Genomic DNA, 26,863 nt, shown 5'->3' with positions numbered 1-26,863 from the left:
CTCTATATGGAGATGAAATCTTGAAATGTGCAGTTGGCTCTGCCACTTCAGGTTTGTAGTACACTCATGTAAAACACCACCGAAAAACGGCAGACCAAGTATGCACAGTTGGCTCTGGTCGAACCCGAAGTGGCAGAGCCAACTGCACCTGCACGATATTTCATCCTTGTAAAGTGCAGCCTCGGATGCCTATGCAAGGCAGAAGATCAGGAGAAGATGAAGACAGACATGAACAGAATTAACTAAGGGGCGGTGAGAGGTTATGACGCGGGTGTGCTCAGAGCACAGGGAGAACGCCTCCTGTGCACCCTGAGCATAATTTGCATATCACAAGAAACAGATTTTTACAGAAACCGCAGGGTGAAGAGGAGAATGAGAAGTAGGCGTAGAATAGCCTTTTTAAACGCTATTCCAATGTGCCATTACTTCAAAAGGTGATTTTCTAATGATAGACTCCCTTTAAAACAGTGGTTTATTTTATGGGGCAGATGGACCTTTTGAACCCTCAGAGGGCTCAAGGCCCAGAAGTAACTATTACCCTTATACCTCCATTAGCTACGTCCGATCCCTTAATGTCTAAAGAAAAGATGGGCATGTTGAATTTTTATTCCCAGTGAGAGGCATGTTGCATTGACATTTATCTCCTTTCCTACTGAGAACCAATGGTCGAGCTGAGTCTGCATGTATACGGAAGGAGCCTGGAGTAGTAGCTGTCAGCCAAATGACATATTGACAATAGTGGCAATATCTCAGCAACGGAAGCACAGATTCACAAATGGAAAACACTGTTGGTTGAGGTGACCCTAACCTAGATGGGCTGAGGTCGCCTTCCCTTTTGACCCATTCATGAAGAGTAGTGTCCACCTCCATGGATTTGCTACGAGTCACCAAGGATCAGCAACCTCCCCATCAGTGATGAATATCACCGGATACTGCGTTATCTCATACCAGTAATGGGTTAATAGCTGCTTGTACCTGAGGGACCGGTTATGTCAGTTCTTGATTTGGCAGGATCAGGAGAGGGGTGTTTGCATTGGGGGGGTAGAACTCTCCCCCAGGTGTTGAAAAGCTTTTCAGTTTAGCCCTGCTTGAGCATTTCAGCTATTGTGACAGAGAGGAGCAATCATAGCTATAACATTCCTAAAATACACACCCAGCTCACACAAGTAAGCACACAGTCATACAGGAAAATACATGCACACGCACATCTCTGCTACACGGCTTCATTCACCCAGGCAGTATGAAAACATATATGGACATGTTTAAAATTCATACCGTGCATACGTATAGCCTCATAGGCAGAGGCCCTGTTATGGGATGCATATGTATCCGAGCAAATATCTGCGTAACAGGTTTACAGGGAGTGTCCGTTATTTAACAATAGCTAGTTTCAACAAGTAAAGTGCTGAAACTTTCTAAAGTATACATTGTCTCAAGGTGGTGAAAGTGCTGATGTCTGGTAGTCCGCCCTATAGTATGAGCATCTATACAATATCTGCATATGCATTGTCATAGATTGACACCAGGGGTGGGGCAGCATGAAACACACACAAATTTTCAAACAGTACACATGATGTTATACATTAGCCAATTCCTTAGGCATGCTGATCAGTTTTCTTTTCCTTAAGAAGGCCATTAGAATATATTTGGCCAAACATACTGATTTTGGTGGACCAGCCGACCATCTGTTGCGTATGGAGATGTCCTGATATCCCAGATGGCAAAGCTTGAGAGCAGTGGCGTAACTAAAGTCTTGTGGTCCCCGGTGTAATCTTTTTTTCCGGGGCCCCCTACCTCACACCTACAGTGAATTCTTGATAGTGATGCTTATGGGTGCTAAGGAGTTTAATCAATCTTAGTGTGGTTGGGTTAATCTGTGGGTCTCCTTGGCTTATGGGCCAGATAGAAGCTGCAATCTCCTGGGCCCTGGTGTGACTTTGCGCCCTTGGCACCCCCTCAAGTTTTACCCCTGCTTGAAGAAAAAAAAGATTGGGATTGTTGGAATTCAGCAGCATCGAACCTTTATTCATACAGGAGAGAAGGCGCCACCAGTGGTGTCTTGCAGCAGCCTATTTTCCTCACTTGACTGACCCAAAAGCGCTTGTGTATGAGAGGCTTGGGGAAAATGGATGTTGGCATTGGAATGGAAATCCACATTGGTGTTGGCTATCCATTGCTCTGGTCAATCAAATGACCAGAACAACGTATAACTGGACCGCTTGAATAACGATTGCACTATGAGCCCATCCAAAGCCAATCTCTGCAGGCCATTTTCGTTTTTACAGGCGGACATGACGATGGAGTCTCCGATGCAGATGTGGATGTAGCCTTAGCTATTTGCCCACCTTTACACATTACATTCTAAATCTGGTGCATTAGGGCTATATTCACACAGAATAATTTGAGCTGATTTTGAGGTAGATTCCGCATCACAATCAGCTCCAAATTCCACCAGAAATCTGCCTCCCAGCCTACTACTTGTGCTTCAGGCAAATTTTTCTTAAAAGCCCCAATGAAATGATTTGGGGGCAGTTGTTTTTAAGCTGATTCTGCTTCAAATTCATGAAAATGATTTTTTTTCTTCTTGATAAATTTTCTCCATGTGAACATACTCTTAAGAACAACCCTTTTTTAAACTCTTTTTTTTTTTTTTAGTTTTTAACTCTTTATTTACTAATGAACCTTATTTCCCTCCGTCCATACACTCATTGACTAGTATTTAGCCCTGTTTGGTTATCTTTTTCCCCCACTAAAGCCAATCTAATTGGATTTTGATTCATTTTGAGTAATCCTTCTGGAGCCGACAAATGGTGCAGCTGTCTGTCAACTGGCTTTAAACCAAATTCAATGACAGAAGAGATCTAAAAGCATGGGCAACTTAATCTGGCCTTACACATGAGATGTGTTTAGCCAACAGCTACCTTCCGTGACCCTGTCCAGGAATAATTGTCTGCCGGACCCTTCTTATCAGCTGGAGAAAGTATCGGACAAGTTGAAATCCCAACCCAACCATTAGATTACTAGAATAAGTATTGGAACATCTGATAATATCCAATAAGTGATCACTGAGAAGTCACCTGTCCACTAGACTTCTAGATTAGATCTTCATATTTTCTGAGAATTGGCCAGTTTGCTAAATTGTATGACTTAGTCTCATAATCTGTTTTTTTGGTGGTTAGCAAGACCAAAATACATCGACTCCTGGGTAAAAGAACCGAAGGACCCACAACTGCTATGGACAATAGAAGCAACAGATACAATAACATAACATAAAAAATTTTCAGTATGCCAAAGGCCTGTCTACTACATGAGAAGATACCAATGTTATAGATAGGCCATGGACAGTGGAGGCTCCATTGCAAATTTTGTACAGGGACCCGGGAGCTTCAAGTTATGCTTCTGTCTGGACCAGAAGAACAGAAAGAACAAATTTAGATATGAACTTAACCCTTATATTCCCTAAGAACAAAAGGATTAGGGATTGAAATTCAGTATGCCCAATCCTTCTCTCCCTTGATATCTTCTCTTAGGAGAAAGTCGGGAGACCCCCATACACATCTGAAAACAGTGAATTGACCAACGTTTCTCTAATGTTTTGGTGCCTTAAGTCAGTGGTTCCCAACCTTTTTTTGCACCACGGACTGACTTCAAGCAAGACCATTTTTCCATGGCCTGGCAGGGCGGGGCTTTGGTCTTATGGGACAGGGTTAGGGCTTATGGGGGGGGGGGGTTGGTGTTACATGGTGAATCGCTAGACATGGACCAGTGGTTGGGAAGCCTGCCTTAAGATTTGCCTTAAGGGCTAAATTATTGCATAGTATATGCGACAAACTTCAGGTCTACCTTGTGCTCGGATATTTCAATTAACCTCAGGAATGCAAACCTAAAGAATCATTTTAAGGTCTTTTATATATTTACATTATTGTTAAAGACTGAACTGAAGAATTACAGTTTTATATACTTTTTTTCAATGTTCAAATTGAAGTCAGGGTAAAGAATTCTCAATAATCCAGGATTCGTGGCCACTAAAGTGTTATTCTTGGCCTCCCTTTGTCTATGCTCTATAGGTCTCTATGGCTGCCGTCAGTCTCTGGCTCCTGACAATGTTTGTTCGGCGGATAACTCTGTGCGGAGGACGAGTGTTTGCAAAGCAACGGATTGTATTCAATAAACATATGTACTTAGGTCTTTTGTTTTAATTATTTCTATATACAAAGAAGACAATGTATTGTTTACAGGAACAGAAAGGTAAGAAAAGTCATAGGAGAGCAGACCGTACCAGGATATACTAAGTAAGCAATTCTGAAGCCTATGTGACTATAAAATTTATATTTGGTCATTTCTTGTTTATATAGCACCAACATATTCTACAGATTGTAGTCTTTGTTCTTGGTTGGGCTCACAATCTAATCTCCACCATATGCAGCAGATTCCACATCTTCTTTATGGTCAGGTTCCAATTAGTTTCCTTAGACACCTCAATGACCAATCTGCCGACCCATTACCATGACCATAACGCGTTTATACAAGCCGATATTGCTGCAGCATTTGTGAAATCTTAGAAAGATGGGTGACAACTATTACGAATGTCTAAATGAAGACTGCTTAGGTTCTTACCCAGCTTTGCCAGAAACAGATATGGTACACTTTCAATAGCTAAATGATTTGGTCATCAACATCTCTTCCTAATGAACTCCTTGTACACATGCGTGTTCACTCCAAATGGGGAATGAGGAGTAAGCTGCTCCTCTAAAACCTAAAAAATTGGACATTGAAACTCACCATGGCCGATAATGCCTTCCCAGCATCTTCTGTCATTTGTGATACTTAGGACAACCCTGTATACATTTGGTGGTTGACAGCTCCCACTAATAGGCAACCCTCGCAAATCCAGCTGTTCTAAAACTACAACTCCCAGCATGCATACTTGCTCTGCTGTTCTTGGAACTCCCATGGAAGTGAATGGAGCATGCTGGGAGTTGTAGTTTCACAGCAGCTGGAGTGCCGAAGGCTGCGGCCCCCTGTTCTAATGTGTATGGTCGCCTTTAGGAATGTATATGAACTTACTAATATTAGGACAGTCCAGGATACCATATACACCATAGCTTGATGATCATTTTCTCTTAAAGGTAATGCGCTTATGAGCAATATTACTCATAAAACCAATGATCCATTCTAATGCACAGATATTCCTAGTTGGTATTGTATACTGTATGCCTAATATCTCATTGAAGCATTAGTTGGTCCCAGCTCCTATGGTTATCTTAAGGATGAGTTACAGCAGAATCCTAGTTGCGGCAGGGTTAGGAGGTAGACATGACCTCTACATCATTAGCTCAGTGTCCTCCATGGGAGCAAAGGAATTCTTCAGCTAATTGTATTATGGCACCTGTAAAAATGCAGTATGTTCAGAAATGCCCGGCCATAAATTGCAATTTTGCCCACAGCTTTTTTCCTCGACGCCTGTCTAGGTAGCAGTGATGGGTTTCAGACCTTGTATTCTCTTTCATGGATTCCTGATCAGGCTTTTGTTAACTTTTCAACATCATACGCTTTTCAGATCTCATCCAATCTATTTATACATTCTTCCAAGTGGACACTCTGTGTGCTCTGTCCTCCCACACATCAGATAGCTCTGTAATGAACACCTTCCTTTAACCTCACCACTCCGTCTCTGTCATCCAGTTCTGTCTGAATGAAAAGCATCACAGAAGACAATGCTACGACTTGATGGATGTTACTGGCAAAATAGATGAGGATTAGCTGCTAATTGTCAAAGGAAATGTAATTACAGCGATTATTTTATGGGTTACCCTATGGCTGAAAACCACAACACTTGCGCTTTATTGGGCAACATTTCACAATCTGGAGTCTACCAATCGGCTTCATTCTTCTAGGCTACATCTAGGACCAGATCTACATAATAGTTTGTGGACCCCCTGTCCTCTTCATAGAATAGATGTGCCTAATAATGTGCTCCTATAATCCTGACATACAGTATCCAAATAGGAGTGGCCTAGAAAACAATGTAGTGGTCAATGAAATGCTTTGTATCATCAATACCGCCACACTATGCACAAGCAGCTGTGCCGTCTAGTAACCACATAATGGCCTTCGAGTGCTGAAAAATATTGTCATCTAATGACAAAATGAACAAAAAAGGAGCATTATTTTATTCTTGATGGACTTTGTCTTTTAGTTTAAGGCAGCTGAATGCTTTTTAGACTACAGCTACACAGACATCATTCAGTTAGCAATATTGGAGCTACACATCTTTAGCCATTATGTATCACTATTGCTATAAAAGTCATATGGTACAGCTTCCTGCATTGTGGTTTGACCGTTGTTTGGAGAATATCAAAGAAATATCGGCCAAACCCATTGATCTCAGTAGGATCGCTGACCATCTATTGTGTGTGGAGGTCTCTGCTCTTTCCTTAAGGCAAATGTTGAGGAAAGAAGGATCATGTTGGAAGATTATCTAGCGTTGTGTGGCAGAGGCTTATTCCTTCTCCCTATAAGTAACATAGGAATGCGCCAAACCAAATCTGTGTATTGCCATCTTAAGTGTGTTACGTAATTGTGAAATTTTTGTTAGGGAAACCCAACACAGCTAACTTCAGCAACATTTACAACAATGGTGCAACTATGGAGGAACAAAGGTAGATCTACTGGACTCTGGAGACTCTTGGGGATCAATGGCCACCCTACAACATAAGACGACACTAGCATTATAGATAGCACATGGTAGATATTTTGCATTAGAGCCCAAGAACTTCAATGGCCAGTGGAGCAAAGTATTGAAAGATCTATTATATATCCATATTGTAATCATGATTATACTGTATGTGCTCATAATAAAAGTATAGATTACAAAAAATCGGATAAAAAAGTTGCTGAAAATGTAAGGAACATGTATGCCCTGTAGCCATATCGTACACTGTCGTATCCATAAAGGTGGTGATCTGGGATTCTTCTTTGCCTGCTGCTCTCCAGGGACATACGTTTCAAGAGCCCGGACTCTTAACCTGGCAGTGCTGGAATGTGCTTCTCAGGGCATTGTAACAGGAAATTCTATGTGTGTTGAAAGCTGGGATAAAAAGCATCTGCAGAGCTGCCCCGAGGGATGTTCTCGGCCTAAGGGGGCTGCGGAGGCTGGGTTACATTAGGGTTAAGGCTGCCTTCTTTCCCCCTCTCCTGGTTATTTTGGGCTGTGCTAAATTAGTAGCACATGTCTTTGTGATATTCACATTGCAACTTCCTTTAGTCAAATACCCTGCCTAATAGCAGGGGAAGAAATAATGAAATCCCTCTGTATTAAAAGGTCTCCGATTAGGATATTCTCATCCATCTGTCTAAATTCATCACTATTTCCTTTCTTCAAGTGCAGCTTCTGGTGACCATTACCTGTGCCCTGTTCACATAGGGAAGGTCACCATGGCAAAGTCTGAAGCCGTATTCACGATGATTCAATCAATCTACTAAGAATCGTGAACAAAGCCAAACCTAAGTAGGGTTAAATGTGTTGTCGGCTGGACAATATTTATGAGGCTGCAACCTTAGTTCACTCTTGTCCTGTATCAGAATGTATACATGTAACTCAAGTAAATGGTGGGCTTTGATCTCAGGGATCTTTGCTGCATTGTTGGTTCATGTTGACTTCCAGTGTCTACACATGCTCGTAAGATGTCCAATATAGAAAACGTTGATTGTGTCTGTGTATGAATGCGATGTATGTTTATGTGTGATTTCTGACCTCTTGGCCTCAACATCTTGAAGTAGTGTCGTGTTGCTATAAAGCAAAAAAAAAAATTCTGAAGTTGAAGGAAGAAGAAAAAGTTCAAGGCCAAGTCACAGGTATAAATACCAGATGATATGGACTGTAGTACTATTCATCACCACGAATATGGCAGATGCTTGGTGTGTTCATTGTGTACACTCTAACTTTCAGAGGTTCCTCACCACCTTCTTATTCTTATTTGTACACAGCTGTAGAAACACAAAGTACCAGCTCAGAGGAGATGGTGCCAAGTTCTCCGTCACCTCCTCCACCTCCACGTGTTTACAAGCCTTGTTTCGTGTGCAATGATAAGTCTTCTGGATATCACTACGGGGTCAGCTCCTGCGAAGGGTGCAAGGTGAGAACCCATTGTCAATCTTGTGTGTAGGTATTGAATCTGTGGCTATGTATGGATGTACCAGTATTATTATTATAACCCATCTTTGCAGTTCTTCACGATGGACGCCATGTTTCATTTATAAATGTCCATCAGAAATTCCATTCATGAACATGATCAGTTCTATTATTTATCATTCATAAGACTTCCATGGTATAATGGTCAATGTATACTGTGCACAGAAAGACCAAAAACACATTTGTTAAATTGTACCGCACCTCTTGCTTTCATATGGTGGATGCAGCCATTATGTATAATACGTCTATGAATCGTGGTATGCTCCAATGGGTGCCATACTATAGAAAGAGTCTTAACTAGAAATATTATTTCTAGTAGACAATTCCTCTGTAAGATATTGCCATTTGGAGAGACCATATGGTGGTACACAGTTGGTATCATGTAGTGACATGTAGCAATATGTGCCTGATGTCTAAAGGTGGAATAATCATCAATAACATCATGATACAAAACTATGGGAAGAACCAGGAAATTCCATGTATATGGTGGACCTGGATGCAATTGAGTCAATAACCTTGTACTGCTAAGCAGGAACCCTATCTACTATGTTACAGGTAGAAGTGGGATCTCACCTCTTTTAGGGCTCCTCATGGTGTCCAGTACTCTCTTGGTGACATCACGTGCCCTATCCTCTTATGGGACACCTTGCAGTTCCTGACACTCTCTGTTGGTCTCAATGGTGACGTCAACACTGAAGCCTGTGTTTGGGCCATATCACTGCTGAGGTCCAAACAAAGGCATCAGAGGTGACGCCAGCAAAGAGACCGAACGAGAGTGCCGGGAACCGCAAGTAGTCCCATAAGAAGTTAGGGAAGGTCAGTATAAATCTTTTTCTTTTTTTACACCTCCCCCAGGCCTCCACCCATTATATTATTATTTCACTTTCAGTTCTGACTGAAATGAACTGGAGAATTGCTTCGTCTGAAGCAGATAAAAGAAATCTTTCTAGGTTCTCCCATCTCTAGTTACAGGTATACAATATAGTCTTTATTAGTCGCCGTGGTTAAGGGTCCTGAAAATACCCAACTATATAAGAACCTGAAAAGCCATATGGAATATTGTGAAAAGGCAATATACAAAAGGATGTCAGGAGATGACCCCAGATATATGTCAAATGACAATATCTTTAAAAATTTGATAGACTAGCTCACGAATCTGAGACCATTGCTAAAACTTAAAAGGTTATTCTCACCACTAACAAAGGATAGCTATAAATCTCTGATTTCTGTGGTTTCAACTGCTGGGACCCCCAGTGATCACAAGAACAGTTAGTCCCAAGGAATGGAGCTGTGGTACCATGTGTGGCCACCAATCCATTCTCTTCTATGCAACTGAAAGAGATCATAGAGTGGTGTTCCATAACAGTGAATGGAGTGCACCACCACTCTACTCCTATGGGCATGACCTAACTGTAGGACAACTGCTGTTTTTACCCTTGGCTTAGACTAAGCTTTCATGGTTGTATCAATGGGAAACCACTTTCAGACTCCACTAGTAAAGGATTGGGCATGTTGAAATCCTATGTGCCCAATTGTTTTACCATTGTCTGCCATCACGAAGAGTCAGGAGGTTCCATACACAATAGATCATTGGCTGATCCTGCTGGATTCAGCAGTTTAGCTGCGTTCCATCTAATGTGTATGAGCACTTAGGTCGTAAATCTGATAATGATTGTTTCCACCATGTGAACGTATCTAGTAGACCTTGATATTTCATGCAGTAGTTCCTGATACTTTTACCTGACTAACTGTTTCACCCCTCTTTTCCTCTGTCATTGTCTCAGTATCTCCATCTGTTAGAGTTTTACTTCCCCCTGACTCATTTGTCTCCCTCTCCCCATGCCATCACGCATTCATCATCTGTGTCTATTTAGAATAATCAATGATTTCAGCTCAGTATTTGCTCCATTCGCTGCACCACAGAGGGTGGTACGTGTTCTGCTGGAAAAGGGCTGCTTCATATTTAGAAAGGAAACATTCCACTATTTTTTCAGAACATTTTCTTTCTTCTGATCAATAGCGAGCAATGTCCCGCTTTGTTTTCACAATTCCTTACCTCCTCCGCTATGATCTCCTAGTTCATTCTTTTGCAATTTTATGTCAAATGTGCACAAAGCCTCACTCCATTGGTCACTTTCTCTACCTTTGTATCCTTATAGCTAACTGTATTTGTCTCCCACACGACTTGTTCTTCTATAAATCACTCCCGTCTCATTATTGGTCTTCTTTACTCCTTCTGTCTTACACTCACCCCATCCGTTCACCTCACACCCTTCCCTCTGTCTGGCAGGGTTTCTTCCGTCGCAGCATACAGAAGAACATGGTGTACACTTGTCATCGTGATAAGAACTGCCAGATCAATAAGGTGACACGAAATCGCTGCCAATTTTGCCGACTACAGAAATGCTTTCAGGTCGGGATGTCGAAAGAAGGTGAGTTGTGGTAAAGCGTTCAATACTATGCAGGTTGTACATAGAAAATAGATAATACTATTAGAAGAGGGGTCAGGGCTTTCGCACTAGGGTCTGTGTATTCTACATTCCTTGTAATCCCAGCACCTCGCTTTGTCCCTTGGGTGCTCATCCAAATAGATTCTTTACACAGACAGGCTCCTCGATTCTGAATTCCAGAAGGGTAAACATATACTCAAGTAACAAGCGAGCCCCACTCCCATCATCAAAGTGTGAAAGCCTGTATTCCGTAACTCCATGGGGACAAGATTAAAAGAAAATGCCACAATTTCAACCGATTAAGCGGGTCCTATTTATTGACATATACATTACATAAAGTGGACTCCATTGTCTAGGTCGTGGCAACATTTCACATTTTCTCCAGATTTATTTCCTTTGAATTGACATTTTAAAACAATCTCAATGAGTTTTTATATGAGATGTGACAGCGATGTGAATATTTCAATGCCATATTAATAATTCCATCATCATTAGGTTTTTTAATGGCAGTTCATTTTTTAGATGGCAGAAAGTCATAATGGATTATGAAAGTGATGAAATTAATAACAATTAACTACATTTTTTTTTTAGACATTTACTTAGAATATTATTTTCTTATTTATTTATTTACTAGGTAAGCGCTCAAGACATTATATATATACATATACATACATTAGACAGAAGTCGGTTGATGAATGCTCTGAGGCAGCCGTACAACATTTATTCCATATCGCTTCTTACAGTCATTCGCATTGGGCATACATGTCTAGTGATAATGGACCAAGGATGAATTATCATGAAAACATTGTCACCAACTGTACATACACAGCGATAGAGCAGCCACTTCCTACCGGACAACCATGGTCTGTCATCGGTTGCCTAAAATGATCGTTCATTACCTGTTTTGCACCAGTTCACACTAATATGTATGGCTTGACCACCTTTAGCCTATGTTCACACAGCGTAACCTCCCAGTCATTTCATGGGAAGGCAAATGCTTAATGTACTGCTAGCTGAAAAATAAGATGACGGATAAAAAGCTCCAAAAGATTCCACTTGAACCTCGCATTGTAGTGAATGGAAGTTAGGAATATTTCTTAGATAGCCTTTCCTATTTTATAACTGCAAATAATAGTAGACCACACGGCCTCTACATATCCATTATAGAGATGAGCGAACACTAAAATGTTCGAGGTTCGAAATTCGATTCGAACAGCCGCTCACTGTTCGTGTGTTCGAATGGGTTTCGAACCCCATTATAGTCTATGGGGAACATAAACTCGTTAAGGGGGAAACACAAATTTGTGTCTGGAGGGTCACCAAGTCCACTATGACACCCCAGGAAATGATACCAACACCCTGGAATGACACTGGGACAGCAGGGGAAGCATGTCTGGGGGCATAAAAGTCACTTTATTTCATGGAAATCCCTGTCAGTTTGCGATTTTCGCAAGCTAACTTTTCCCCATAGAAATGCATTGGCCAGTGCTGATTGGCCAGAGTACGGAACTCGACCAATCAGCGCTGGCTCTGCTGGAGGAGGCGGAGTCTAAGATCGCTCCACACCAGTCTCCATTCAGGTCCGACCTTAGACTCCGCCTCCTCCGGCAGAGCCAGCGCTGATTGGCCGAAGGCTGGCCAATGCATTCCTATGCGAATGCAGAGACTTAGCAGTGCTGAGTCAGTTTTGCTCAACTACACATCTGATGCACACTCGGCACTGCTACATCAGATGTAGCAATCTGATGTAGCAGAGCCGAGGGTGCACTAGAACCCCTGTGCAAGCTCAGTTCACGCTAATAGAATGCATTGGCCAGCGCTGATTGGCCAATGCATTCTATTAGCCCGATGAAGTAGAGCTGAATGTGTGTGCTAAGCACACACATTCAGCACTGCTTCATCACGCCAATACAATGCATTAGCCAGTGCTGATTGGCCAGAGTACGGAATTCGGCCAATCAGCGCTGGCCAATGCATTCTATTAGCCCGATGAAGTAGAGCTGAATGTGTGTGCTAAGCACACACATTCAGCACTGCTTCATCACGCCAATACAATGCATTAGCCAGTGCTGATTGGCCAGAGTACGGAATTCGGCCAATCAGCGCTGGCTCTGCTGGAGGAGGCGGAGTCTAAGATCGCTCCACACCAGTCTCCATTCAGGTCCGACCTTAGACTCCGCCTCCTCCAGCAGAGCCAGCGCTGATTGGCCGAATTCCGTACTCTGGCCAATCAGCACTGGCTAATGCATTGTATTGGCGTGATGAAGCAGTGCTGAATGTGTGTGCTTAGCACACACATTCAGCTCTACTTCATCGGGCTAATAGAATGCATTGGGCAATCAGCGCTGGCCAATGCATTCTATTAGCTTGATGAAGCAGAGTGTGCACAAGGGTTCAAGCGCACCCTCGGCTCTGATGTAGCAGAGCCGAGGGTGCGCTTGAACCCTTGTGCAGCCTCGGCTCTGCTACATCAGAGCCGAGGGTGCGCTTGAACCCTTGTGCACACTCTGCTTCATCAAGCTAATAGAATGCATTGGCCAGCACTGATTGGCCAGAGTACGGAATTCGGCCAATCAGCGCTGGCCAATGCATCCCTATGGGAAAAAGTTTATCTCACAAAAATCACAATTACACACCCGATAGAGCCCCAAAAAGTTATTTTTAATAACATTCCCCCCTAAATAAAGGTTATCCCTAGCTATCCCTGCCTGTACAGCTATCCCTGTCTCATAGTCACAAAGTTCACATTCTCATATGACCCGGATTTGAAATCCACTATTCGTCTAAAATGGAGGTCACCTGATTTCGGCAGCCAATGACTTTTTCCAATTTTTTTCAATGCCCCCGGTGTCGTAGTTCCTGTCCCACCTCCCCTGCGCTGTTATTGGTGCAAAAAAGGCGCCAGGGAAGGTGGGAGGGGAATCGAATTTTGGCGCACTTTACCACGCGGTGTTCGATTCGATTCGAACATGGCGAACACCCTGATATCCGATCGAACATGTGTTCGATAGAACACTGTTCGCTCATCTCTAATCCATTATAGTAGGTGTGACACTCGGAGACACTTCAAGTATTAAAAAAGTTTAGAAAATATCTAATATAGCTTTTCTTATTCATTTACCCAAAGAGTTGATACTCCAATGGAGAAACTCACAGCCTGCTAAGGGCCATCTGGCAGTCTGTTATAGACATATTGTTGGAAAATCATAAATCATAGGATGTGTTAATCACAATAGTACATGGAGTATTAGTACTAGTAGCAGTCATCATACTCACAGGAACCAACATGTCACTCACCCAGCCACCCCAGTGACTATTAATGTGGAGATCCTCAAGAAGTTTAGTTTGTTCATTAGATGTGTACCTGGATTTGAACCCAAGAAACAAAGTATGTAGGTATCTTACTCTACTGACTGAGCCACAGGATCTAGTGACTGCAATGGAAGGTTCTTTCCTTGTAATGTACTGTCTCTATATAATGGCATAATTGGTATATAAAAAATATCTCTATATGCCAGTACATCCTAAGTTTAAGCATACAATGTGCTGACATATAGAGGTATTTTCCAGTATATCATGTATATGTAGGGAAAGAAACGCCTACTAAAGTTAATCAGACTTGTGGCTTAGCAGGTAAGGTGCCTTTGTAGTATACTTTATTTCTACGATTCAATCCCTGAGTCATACCAAATGAAAAAATAAAAATTAGAATATAGTGTTTTTATTATTGGAATTGCCAAAAAATGATTTAGCATGAGCACTAAATGACTTAAGTGAAAATTGAGAAATTTATTATTTAATAATATTTATTTAGCCAGTAACGTCTAATATTTCGATATATATATATATATATATATATATATATATATATATATATATATATATATTCATTATATTGTATATAGATTTTACTCAGTTGTAGCATTTATTTAGTTCTAAGAACAGACACGTCCTAGCAATCTATATGAACTGTACAGACTGATCTAGATAATAGAAGAGGCTAATGTCTCTCAGGGCTTGCTAATATATGTAGAACCTGGCAAGAGATTTTATATGTACGGACTTAAAAAATAATCCTTATTGTTATTACATGTGTCTTGTAATCTCCGAGTACCTGTTACCTATGTGGACTATTCACTATAACTTATACATTTCTTGGAGAAATCTGCTCTATACAGTCTTGTATTATAGTCATGTGTGAGCCCACCCTATGTATGTTCTCTTGAAGTAATCTCACTATTGCTTGTGCTGCCAAGTCTTTATCACTGCTTACTCTTTTCCTATCTGTCTTCCTGTCTCAGTTTTTCTCCATCTTCTGTTATCTCACGTTTTTACTCTCCAGTTTGGTCTCTGGGCTTATACTTTGTGAAATGGGGGTTCACCTAGTTCTTGCCCTGCTCCTTGTCTCCATATATCATATGCCCCCCTCTCTGTCCATTTTTTCCCTGCACGGTGTTTGTGCCCTTCTCATGCTATAAGTGGGTTTCCGGCGCCTGGCTTCCTGTTGTTAGGGTCCCGCACACTTTATCCCGAGGTGAAAAGGAAGTTCACAAGGAAATGTGTGAGGAAAGTCAGGACACAAGGGAGTAGGGTGAGATAGAGTAGCGCTATGACATGTACAGTAGTAGGGAGAACTGCAAGTGGGGTCCTAGGCCGAGAAACTAAACTGGATTTCACATCAGATACAGGACAATTAATATTTATTAATTAGACATTACCATATAAGTCACTATTACAGCTGTCCAATAATACAGTTTTATTGTATTTATAGGGGTTTATGTGCCCAATCTGGTTTCTGCAGTGATAGGGTTAAACAACATGGTGCCCTTTATCTAGAGATATGTTATTGGCACTGACAGGAGCCATATCAGCGAATATTCCCACCTTGACAATGAATTAATCACTTTTTCTTTTTTTACAAATTTTTATATATGGGACCCCCTGAAAATATTCTCTGTATATAGACAAGTATATAATAGTCAATAGATTTGAATAAAAATATATTAAATATCCATTTTCATCTCTTGTCACCAGTTTATTTAAAAATAAAAAAAATAAAAAGATATCAGTTTTATGTCATTTTTTTCCCCTCTGAGTTTGTATAAATAAAGTTAATTGAATTTATCACATGATGTGCTTCAAATTTACATTATTATCTTCACTTCACAGCACATCCAATATAAGATAGAAATATATGAAAGATAAATTGCAAACTCTGAGTCCATCGTGTAATTTTTTCTCATACTTAGATATAGATTCGGAGTCCCCCTTTAATGTCTTACCAATCATATTGTCTTGACATGACTGCTCAGATTTACGTGTTCGGACAGAGAGGTTACTGACCTTTATACAGTAATAGAGCGTTTGCTGCAAATATTCTATCTAATGTGATTTACTAACTTGTCTTAGCCTCAGCGAAAACAAATGCTCAGTTTCTCTTGCCTCTCGGTAATGTATACAGATGCAGGTTTTTAGTAAGATATATGACAGTAGAAATTCAGAAAAGGCTAGGGATTTAAAGAGGAGAGAGGTCATCCATCTCTGTCCCCTGTAGTGCTGTAAACCTACCACCTGCAGGCAGGGGCAGAGGTCACATTTCAAGGTTAAAGTTCAGGTCAGGAGGTATTTTGTAAAGGAGCTCAGACAGCAGACACAAGACTGGTATATTTTTCACAGAATGGCTAGTCACCGTGACCAGAGATTAATAGTGAAAGGCTTCAGCCTATACTAGTGTGAACTGTATCCAGATGTAGCAGAGCTGATATTGTCAAATTTATGACTGTTACTTTTACTCTTACTGTAGTATCATGAATACTAATATAGGAGTATAACTTATATGTTCAGCTCTGCTACATATGAAAACATGTTGTGTTGCTTATTCTTCCTTATTTCTTGTCTCTATACGCTATTTGTACGTACTTTTTGGAAATTCAGATATAATATTATTAATACATATAAGGAGTTAATAACAATTGTTATTAATAATTAATCTGTTTATGTAACAGGTTATTCTCTGATAAGGACAGTCTATTAAAATGAGACCTTTAGGCTCTTGACACTCAGTGCTCCGCACCGATCAGCTTTTTAAAGGGACTGGGCAAGTGCGGCAGTCTCTTTGCTGTATACACTGTATACATAAGTCCAGGGGTGTAACTTGAGGGGGTGCAGAGGGTGCAGTCGCACCGGGGCACAGGAGTCTTAGGGGGCCCATAAGCACTGGCATCAGTATTGAGATTGCAGTTTCTACCTGGCCCATAAGCCAAGGAGACCCACAGATTACTCTAACCACACTAAGGATGATTAAACTCCTTAGCACCCGTAACCATCACTATCAAGAATTCGCTGTAGGGAGGTAGGGCGCCCTGGACAAAAGAGTGCACTGGGGCCCACAAGACTTTAGTTACGCCACTGCATCAATCCGTCCATACATTTAATAGCAGTTGCTCACTTAAATGGCACAAACCTGTAGAACAGCTAATACTAAGTGTACAGTGCTCTAGACCGATACACAAGAGCCCTCAGGTCTTGCACTAGCACAACGGTCCCTATAAGCTGCAAACCATTAAAATAGGCCATCAATATTGTCATCTCTAAAAATGTGGCGAATGGCATCCTTATGTAAAAAACGTTCATTTAGGGTATCCTAGTCAACCAAATCCTATGAAAAGGGAGGCCATGAACAGAAAACATTGACCTATTGTTATTAATCTAATAATAATTTATAGTAAATAGGAGTTTTAGACATAAAAGGTTGATCCAGGGATTTATTTTCATTGAGAAATTGGGTGTCAGGAAAGAATTTTTCCCCTAATATTGTGTCATTGGTATCAGCTTTATAGGATTTTTTTTTGCCTTACTCTGGATCAATACTGTAGAGTTATAGGTTGATCTTGATGGACTTGTATCTATCTATCTATCTATCTATCTATCTATCTATCTATCTATCTATCTATCACTAATAGTGACAGGGAATGCTGTGAGCGACCAGAGTCAGAGTTCTGTACAGGATCGAGGTGGACATAAATTGTACAGATGTATGAAGAAGAGATACAAGTGCCGCCATACATTCTTATCAATGCTCTGTATTATGTCTCCTACAGCTGTACGAAATGATAGGAACAAGAAGAAGAAAGAAGTAAAAGAAGAGGTGGTGGTATCTGACAGCTATGAGATGCCTCCTGAGATGGAAGAACTTATTCAGAAAGTCAGCAAAGCTCATCAGGAAACCTTCCCATCTCTCTGCCAGCTCGGCAAATACACTACGGTAAGAAATTGAGTCAGATTTCAGAAACTTTGACTCTACAGAAAAATACAGAAGTATCTAGTTAACATAACGAATATCATACTATGGATTTAATCCCAGAGTATAGATGGACATACACATTGGATTGTTGTAGCCTGAACTCACCGATTTTGGTGGTTCCAACCGATCATCTAACATATATGTGTGTGTATATATACAGTGGGGCAAAAAAGTATTTAGTCAGTCACCAATAGTGCAAGTTCCACCACTTAAAAAGATGAGAGGCGTCTGTAATTTACATCATAGGTAGACCTCAACTATGAGAGACAAAATGAGAAAACAAATCCAGAAAATCACATTGTCTGATTTTGTAAGAATTTATTTGCAAATTATGGTGGAAAATAAGTATTTGGTCAGTAACAAAATTTCATCTCAATACTTTGTTATATATCCTTTGTTGGCAATGACAGAGGTCAAACGTTTTCTGTAAGTCTTCACAAGGTTGGCACACACTGTTGTTGGTATGTTGGCCCATTCCTCCATGCAGATCTCCTCTAGATCAGTGATGTTTTGGGGCTGTCGCTTGGCAACACGGACTTTCAACTCCCTCCAAAGGTTTTCTATAGGGTTGAGATCTGGAGACTGGCTAGGCCACTCCAGGACCTTGAAATGCTTCTTACACAGCTACTCCTTCGTTGCCCTGGCGGTGTGCTTTGGATCATTGTCATGTTGAAAGACTCAGCCACGTTTCATCTTCAATGCCCTTGCTGATGGAAGGAGGTTTGCACTCAAAATCTCACGATACATGTCCCCATTCATTCTTTCATGTACCCGGATCAGTCGTCCTGGCCCCTTTGCAGAGAAACAGCCCCAAAGCATGATGTTTCCACCCCCATGCTTTACAGTAGGTATGGTGTTTGATGGATGCAACTAAGTATTCTTTTTCCTCCAAACACGAAAAGTTGTGTTTCTACCAAACAGTTCCAGTTTGGTTTCATCAGACCATAGGACATTCTCCCAGTACTCTTCTGGATCATCCAAATGCTCTCTAGCAAACTTCAGACGGCCCGGACATGTACTGGCTTAAGCAGTGGGACACGTCTGGCACTGCAGGATCTGAGTCCCTGGCGGCGTAGTGTGTTACTGATGGTAGGCTTTGTTATATTGGTCCCAGCTCTCTGCAGTTCATTCACTAGGTCCCCCCGCATGGTTCTGGGATTTTTGCTCACCGTTCTTGTGATCATTTTGACCCCACGGGGTGAGATTTTGCGTGGAGTCCCAGATCGAGGGAGATTATCAGTGGTCTTGTATGTCTTCTATTTTCTAATTATTGCTCCCACAGTTCATTTCTACAATCCAAGCTGGTTGCCTATTGCAGTTTCAGTCTTCCCACTCTGGTGCAGGGCTACAATTTTGTTTCTGGTGTCCTTTGACAGCTCTTTGGTCTTCACCATAGTAGAGTTTGGAGTCTGACTGTTTGAGGGTGTGCACAGGTGTCTTTTTATACTGATAACAAGTTTAAACAGGTGCCATTACTACAGGTAATGAGTGGAGGAAAGAGGAGACTCTTAAAGAAGAAGTTACAGGTCTGTGAGAGCCAGAAATCTTGATTGTTTGTAGGTGACCAAATACTTATTTTCCACCATAATTTGCAAATAAATTCTTACAAAATCAGACAATGTGATTTTCTGGATTTGTTTTCTCATTTTGTCTCTCATAGTTGAGGACTACCTATGATGTAAATTACAGACGCCTCTCATCTTTTTAAGTGGTGGAACTTGCACTATTGGTGACTGACTAAATACTTTTTTGCCCCACTATATATATATATATATATATATATATATATATATATATATATATATATATTAGAGGGATGTCAGGGTAAGGAAGCAAAAGTTGTTGGATGTCCAATCCTTTCGTTGTCAGGGAAGATGAGCCACCACCAGAAGTGTCCGGCAGCAACTTACTCACCACTCCATGTTCAGAACATAAATGTGCTCAGCTCAGCCAAGTGTGCATGTGTATGGGAGGCTCTGTAGGAATAGCTGTTTGTTGAAGGAGCTTTTAGTCAATAGTTATCTGAAGTGTCTGGCTATCTTAAAGTGTTATTCCCATCCCAAATTGCTGCAGAGATGAGAATAACAGCTCCTAAGTCCCGACCCCTAGGGTGGGACATACACAAAATGCGTGAGTGCTGCTCTATGGGGCTCCTGTAAATTCCATTCTCCTCTATGGGAATTTATGTGAACAGCACAGATCAGCACTGCTCAGCTGTTCCCATAAATTCTAACCATAGTTTCGGGATGGGGAACCGTTATTTCCATTGCAGCAACTATTTATCAAAACGGGAATAACCCATTTAAAGATGGTCTTAAATTATAATGTAACAAACTGAACTAAGTACTAACTGGAAGTTAGTGGTTGGTTTGGCCTGGCTACTAGGGCGACACAATGAAAGAGAATACATCATTGGAGTGTCATACACAGGACAACAGCGTTTTATTGTCTTTGACACTTTCTGACATTGATCTTGAAGGACAGATGCCATTACTTTGGCTCCATTGGCGAAGTAGCTGTATGAAGCCAGCCAATGTGTATAGGCCAGCTGGAAAATAATTAAAGGTACATGGCGGACATAAACCTACCCAATCCTTTGTTCCTCTTGTACACATGCCACCACTGGGCCAAATGTGCCTTTCCCTGTGGTAGTCGGGAGATATTGAATCAGTGACCATTGGCTGGCAGTTGTGTTGGAAGCCATGAAGTCTTATTTTGCTTGGTCTCTTTTGGTAACAGATTTATGTTTTTTTCACAGAATTCCAGCGCTGACCATAGAGTGCAGCTGGATCTTGGCTTATGGGATAAATTCAGTGAACTTGCCACCAAATGCATCATCAAGATAGTGGAGTTTGCCAAACGCTTGCCTGGTTTCACCACCTTGACCATTGCCGACCAAATAACTCTCTTGAAAGCCGCTTGCCTTGACATCCTGGTGAGTAATGGTCTTAAAAATACCTTTCTTAATACTGCCATGCTACAAGAAGTTTGTTTGATGAGGTTTAGGTCTCTATAGTGACAGCTTAGTCTGTATTACTAATCACACAATATATCACTTCCTGCACAAGCATTCACACCAGCGACACTCACCGCAGCACATCAAACCAATGGCATGGCACAGATACAGATAAAGTCACACTATTGGTATCAGTCACTCTCACCACTGGGAATTGAATTAGCAGAATTTTGCTTTTAATACTGAATCTGTATCTGCTGACGGCCTGAGAAAGTCTTACAAATCTGTATCGCCTAAAAATCCATGACTCATGATGCCCATACAAAGACGAAAATAGTTCTGTATCTGCAGGTTATTGCTCAAATGGCAAGTCACGTTCTACTTTTTTATGTAAATCTGCAGCTTTTATCTATGAAACGTGACACTGAGCAAATATTATAGTGTCCTATACAACAGGAAAGTGAGGAACTGTGTCACCATATACCGACATGTATCCCTATACAAGACCAATGTACACTTAGACTGCCATACAAACAGGTATAGTCTATGCTGCACACCAGCTAATAGATTCTCTGTCTTAATTCTTCTAGATGCTGCGAATTTGCACACGTTACACCCCAGAACAAGACACCATGACTTTCTCAGATGGGCTGACCTTGAATCGGACTCAGATGCACAATGCCGGTTTTGGTCCTCTCACAGACTTGGTTTTTGCTTTTGCCGGCCAGTTGCTCCCGTTGGAAATGGATGACACAGAAACAGGACTCTTGAGTGCCATCTGTCTAATCTGTGGAGGTATTACAACCATTTCTTTTACGCTGTTACATTTTTTTTTTTTTTACAACAGTCACCATTAGGGTATTGCTACCGGGCTCTGGACCCTGAGGAGGCCCAATAGTCCCTCTTCAAAATAAAATCATTATTTTAAATGGCAAATGGAAGGTAGGGCCCCATTCCAGGTTTTGCCTTGGGGTCCAGGAGCTTTAGGTTACGCCACAGGGTTTAAACACTGTGGGGCAGATTTATTACACTAGGTTCACACCAGCGGTCGGCTTTCTTTTCTTCGGGTCTGCTTGTAAACCCATAGACTATAATGAGATCTGCAGGGTTTCCATCTGAAAAATGCTTGCAGGACTTTTCTCTCCGCATTTTGTAAGCAGGTTTGGGGGTGGAAACCCGAAACTTAGAACAGGCGCATGTGTGAACCTATCCTTATTGTGTTTGCATCACTTTTGAGCTTTTTGTTGAACTTTTTTGGTGCATTTTCTTATGAATGCCATTCCAGGCTTACTGGCACCAGACAGGAACAGAGGCATATTTGACATCTTGTTATGTAGATTTGTTGTAAGAGATGTGTAACAATTAGACACATGTTAATTTTGGGTACCAAGCAATGCTGCATTTCATCCTAACACATATATAGTCTAAGCCAACGCCATCAAGTTTGACGGCATTCTGGCACAGAGTCGATCTGTCCCACTTATATACATCTATGCACCAAATAAAACTACTACTGTATAAGACAAAACAAGATCAAAATAAGCAAAGAATTGCAAATGTATCCTTGCAGGTCTACAGAAATAAGACGTTCCATGCTTTGTATATACTGTATGTCATATGAGGAAATGCCACCACCTTTGTATATTTCCTAGCATAGAGGAAGCCCTGGAGCTTGGGTTATTAATATGCTTATTAGGCTATATAGCATATTCATTGAGTCACTTATCATGCTAAGTAACCTATTCAGTATGCTAACACTATGGCATTGATGTCTTCATGAGCACTGACTGGGAGTGGAGAGCCATTGGGACTTTTCTGTCATCACAATGACACAGTCTTAACCTCACATTGGAATTGTTTTCAATAGATCGGATGGATTTGGAAGAACCAGAAAAGGTAGAAAAGCTTCAGGAGCCATTGCTGGAGGCCCTTAAGTTTTACGCTCGACGACGAAGACCCAATAAGCCATACATGTTCCCTCGCATGCTTATGAAGATCACAGATTTACGTGGAATCAGCACCAAAGGTAATAAAACAATTCTCTGTAATAGCCATCTACAGTGTGTAACCATTGATAAAACCCCAAATATCACATATAACCGTATATTGGTTACAAATGTCCAATGTTCCAAAATTGTCCTATTACCATAAAAGTGACAATCTTTAATGGTGGATTATAGGGAGCCTATTGGCCTAATGATGTGCATAGCTTGCAGTAAACAAATAGCAAAGGAGTTTTCCATAAATTACAAGGGGCTAATTGATTGGTAGGGTCTGAGGCCCCCATGATCACAAGAACAGGGGTCCTGTATAAATGGAGAGGCAGGTTATGCATGCATTACATGACCATTCTATAATATAGCCAGAGATAGCCATATATAGCTATCACTGTCAGTACCATAGAGAGAAACTTCAGGGGTGTATCTATAGAGGGTACAGTGGTCCTGAATGATGAGGGAGCCCCGAAGGTTCTTCTGCCACTTAACATATATCACTGTTCTACAGTCCTATGAAAAAGTTTGGGCACCCCTATTAATCTTAATCATTTTTAGTTCTAAATATTTTGGTATTTGCAACAGCCATTTCAGTTTGATATATCTAATAACTGATGGACACAGTAATATTTCAGGATTGAAATGAGGTTTATTGTACTAACAGAAAATGTGCAATATGCATTAAACCAAAATTTGACCGGTGCAAAAGTATGGGCACCTCAACAGAAAAGTGACATTAATATTTAGTAGATCCTCCTTTTGCAAAGATAACAGCCTCTAGTCGCTTCCTGTAGCTTTTAATCAGTTCCTGGATCCTGGATAAAGGTATTTTGGACAAACAATTCAAGTTCAGTTAAGTTAGATGGTCGCCGAGCATGGACAGCCCGCTTCAAATCATCCCACAGATGTTCAATGATATTCAGGTCTGGGGACTGGGATGGCCATTCCAGAACATTGTAATTGTTCCTCTGCATGAATGCCTGAGGATTTGGAGCGGTGTTTTGGATCATTGTCTTGCTGAAATATCCATCCCCGGCGTAACTTCAACTTCGTCACTGATTCTTGAACATTATTCTCAAGAATCTGCTGATACTGAGTGGAATCCATGCGACTCTCAACTTTAACAAGATTCCCGATGCCGGCATTGGCCACACAGCCCCAAAGCATGATGGAACCTCCACCAAATTTTACAGTGGGTAGCATGTGTTTTTCTTGGAATGCTGTTTCTTTTTGGACGCCATGCATAACGCCTTTTTTTATAACCAAACAACTCAATTTTTGTTTCCAAAATGAAGCTGCCTTGTCCAAATGTGCTTTTTCATACCTCAGGCAACTCTATTTGTGGCGTACGTGCAGAAACGGCTTCTTTCTCATCACTCTCCCATACAGCTTCTATTTGTGCAAAGTGCGCTGTATAGTTGACCGATGCACAGTGACACCATCTGCAGCAAGATGATGCTGCAGCTCTTTGGAGGTGGTCTGTGGATTGTCCTTGACTGTTCTCACCATTCTTCTTCTCTGCCTTTCTGATATTTTTCTTGGCCTGCCACTTCTGGGCTTAACAAGAACTGTCCCTGTGGTCTTCCATTTCCTTACTATGTTCCTCACAGTGGAAACTGACAGGTTAAATCTCTGAGACAACGTTTTGTATCCTTCCCCTGAACAACTATGTTGAACAATCTTTGTTTTCAGATCATTTGAGAGCGGGCTGTCCATGTTCGGCGACCATCAAACTTAACTGAACTTGAATTGTTTTGTAGAAAGAAATGGTCCAAAATACCTTCATCCAGGATCCAGGAACTGATTAAAAGCTACAGGAAGCGACTAGAGGCTGTTATCTCTGCAAAAGGAGGATCTACTAAATATTAATGTCACTTTTCTGTTGAGGTGCCCATATTTTTGCACCGGTCAAATTTTGGTTTAATGCATATTGCGCATTTTCTGTTAGTACAATAAACCTCATTTCAATCCTGAAATATTACTGTGTCCATCAGTTATTAGATATATCAAACTGAAATGGCTGTTGCAAACACCAAAATATTTAGAACTAAAAATGATTAAGATTAATAGGGGTGCCCAAACTTTTTCATAGGACTGTAAATGTCACAAGGTTGAGCCCCATTATTGATTCTGCATTGGGGCCCTAGAGCTTCAAGTTATGCCTTTGGTAGCATGCCTGTGTGGTCCGTGGCTTAATGGATACAAAACACATTGAACCTCTTCTCTCATATTCGTGGGCTTCCCAATGGTTATCCACCACTGATCTGTTATCCCCTCAAAATAATGGCCAACTTGTAGTTAACAGAATACCCCTTTAAAGGGAGCCTGACACCAGAAGCAGCATATAAACTTCTGCAGATAGATTAGGGTCATGTGAATCAAACAGTGTTGGTTTCCATATTGTTCCAATGTTTCCATGGCTGAGATATCACCATTTTTGTCAATATGCAAACAATCTCTTTGATGTAATGTTGATTTACAGGATAACCTATCTATCTGCAGGGCTGGGTTGATATGCTGGTTTTGGAAACACACTTTCTTTAAATGTGTAAAAATAATGAATTCTCTAGGACTACATAGTACAGGTAACGCTAACCTAAATGTTTTGTTATGTGTCCCACAGGTGCAGAGCGGGCAATCACATTGAAAATGGAGATCCCAGGACCAATGCCTCCACTGATCCGTGAGATGCTGGAGAATCCAGAGGCCTTTGAGGATGGTGCAGAGACCCCTAAACCCAGTGAACCCCCCTCTAGTGAAAGCAGTGAGGGCAGCCCTACAGAGGAAGACAGCAGTGGTTCCAAGACTCCTTAGCCATCCAAAACATAATGGGAAGAATGCTCTTCCTCTTGAACTTCTCCAAAGAGCCATGATGGCATGACCCCCTGATATATGAGGTATTCTGGGGTCAGCCATGAGCAGGGTTATACGCCTTGTGTAGTGCTCAAATCTGCTCTTATTTACTGATGCAAAAAGCCTTACTCACTGAGAGGACTGGAATGGGACTTCAGAAACAGCAATACAGCACCCAGGACATCTTGGGGACAATGACTTAAAATGTGGGAACAGCAACATAATCGATAAGCAATATGTGCTGGCGCTATTCATGAACTGGATTATTTTAGGAGCCCTCTCCGCTCAGTATTTTGCCAAAGATTTTGATGACCAATAATCCTCTGTTAAAGGGACTATGAGACAGGACGATGAGCTGAAGAGCTCAGCCATGTCAGCACAATACCTTTCCTTGAAGTGTCTGAAGCACATTGGTCTGCGTGTGTACATATGCATATACATATATATACAAGCACACATATTTACATATATGTATGTGCGTCATTAAATATATTTGCTATTGCAATGTTTTTATGCTTTTATTTTTTTCATTGGCTGAACGAGGTCATATGACTACAAATAAAGCCTGTTATACTTTACAATGACATCACTGGTGTGGACTGAAATGTAACATTCAATGTATGGGGGATTCATCTTGTCATATATTGTTTTATAGCATATTAACTTCCACATACATAAATACTAGAGATGAGCGAGTAGTATTCGATCGAGTAGGTATTCGATCGAATATTACAGTGTTCGAAATACTTGTACTCGATCAAGTACCACTCGCTATTCGAATGGAAAAGTTCGATGCAGAACCAGCATTGATTGGCCGAATGCTATACAGTCGGCCAATCAACGCTGGTTCTTCTCCTACCTTTAGAAGTCTTCTCCTTGCAGCTTCCCCGCGGCGTCTTCCGGCTCTGAATTCACTCTGCCAGGCATCGGGCCTGGGCAGAGCCGACTGCGCATGTCCACTTGTAGTGCGGAGTGAATTCAGAGCCGGAAGACACCGCGGGGACGCTGCAAGGAGAAGACTTCTCAGAGGATCCAGCCTGACCCTCACTCAAGGACTTGGTAAGTATAATTTGATCGAATGTTGCCTACCCCTGAAATGAGCATTTTCCCCCC

The 26,863-nt window shown here is 41.3% G+C and overlaps 1 protein-coding gene across 3 annotated transcripts in view; it reads left to right on the top strand.

Moving 5' to 3' along the window:
- RARG (retinoic acid receptor gamma) overlaps positions 1-26,336 on the top strand; it is a 141,415-nt gene extending 115,079 nt beyond the window's left edge. For all 3 annotated transcript variants that reach the window (XM_075265829.1, XM_075265831.1, XM_075265830.1), the window contains 7 exons: positions 7,990-8,138; positions 10,485-10,626; positions 17,745-17,908; positions 20,706-20,882; positions 21,494-21,698; positions 22,771-22,929; positions 25,521-26,336. In XM_075265829.1, coding sequence (XP_075121930.1) covers positions 7,990-8,138; positions 10,485-10,626; positions 17,745-17,908; positions 20,706-20,882; positions 21,494-21,698; positions 22,771-22,929; positions 25,521-25,711 — 1,187 coding nt within the window. In that variant the 3' untranslated portion in view covers positions 25,712-26,336. The remainder of the gene's footprint in view (positions 1-7,989; positions 8,139-10,484; positions 10,627-17,744; positions 17,909-20,705; positions 20,883-21,493; positions 21,699-22,770; positions 22,930-25,520) is intronic.
- Positions 26,337-26,863: the final 527 nt, after the last annotated feature.

The sequence above is a fragment of the Leptodactylus fuscus genome, chromosome 2 (assembly GCF_031893055.1).
Source record: "Leptodactylus fuscus isolate aLepFus1 chromosome 2, aLepFus1.hap2, whole genome shotgun sequence".
NCBI classification, from domain to species: Eukaryota; Metazoa; Chordata; class Amphibia; order Anura; family Leptodactylidae; genus Leptodactylus; species Leptodactylus fuscus.
This window is presented reverse-complemented; position numbering and strand designations above follow the sequence as displayed.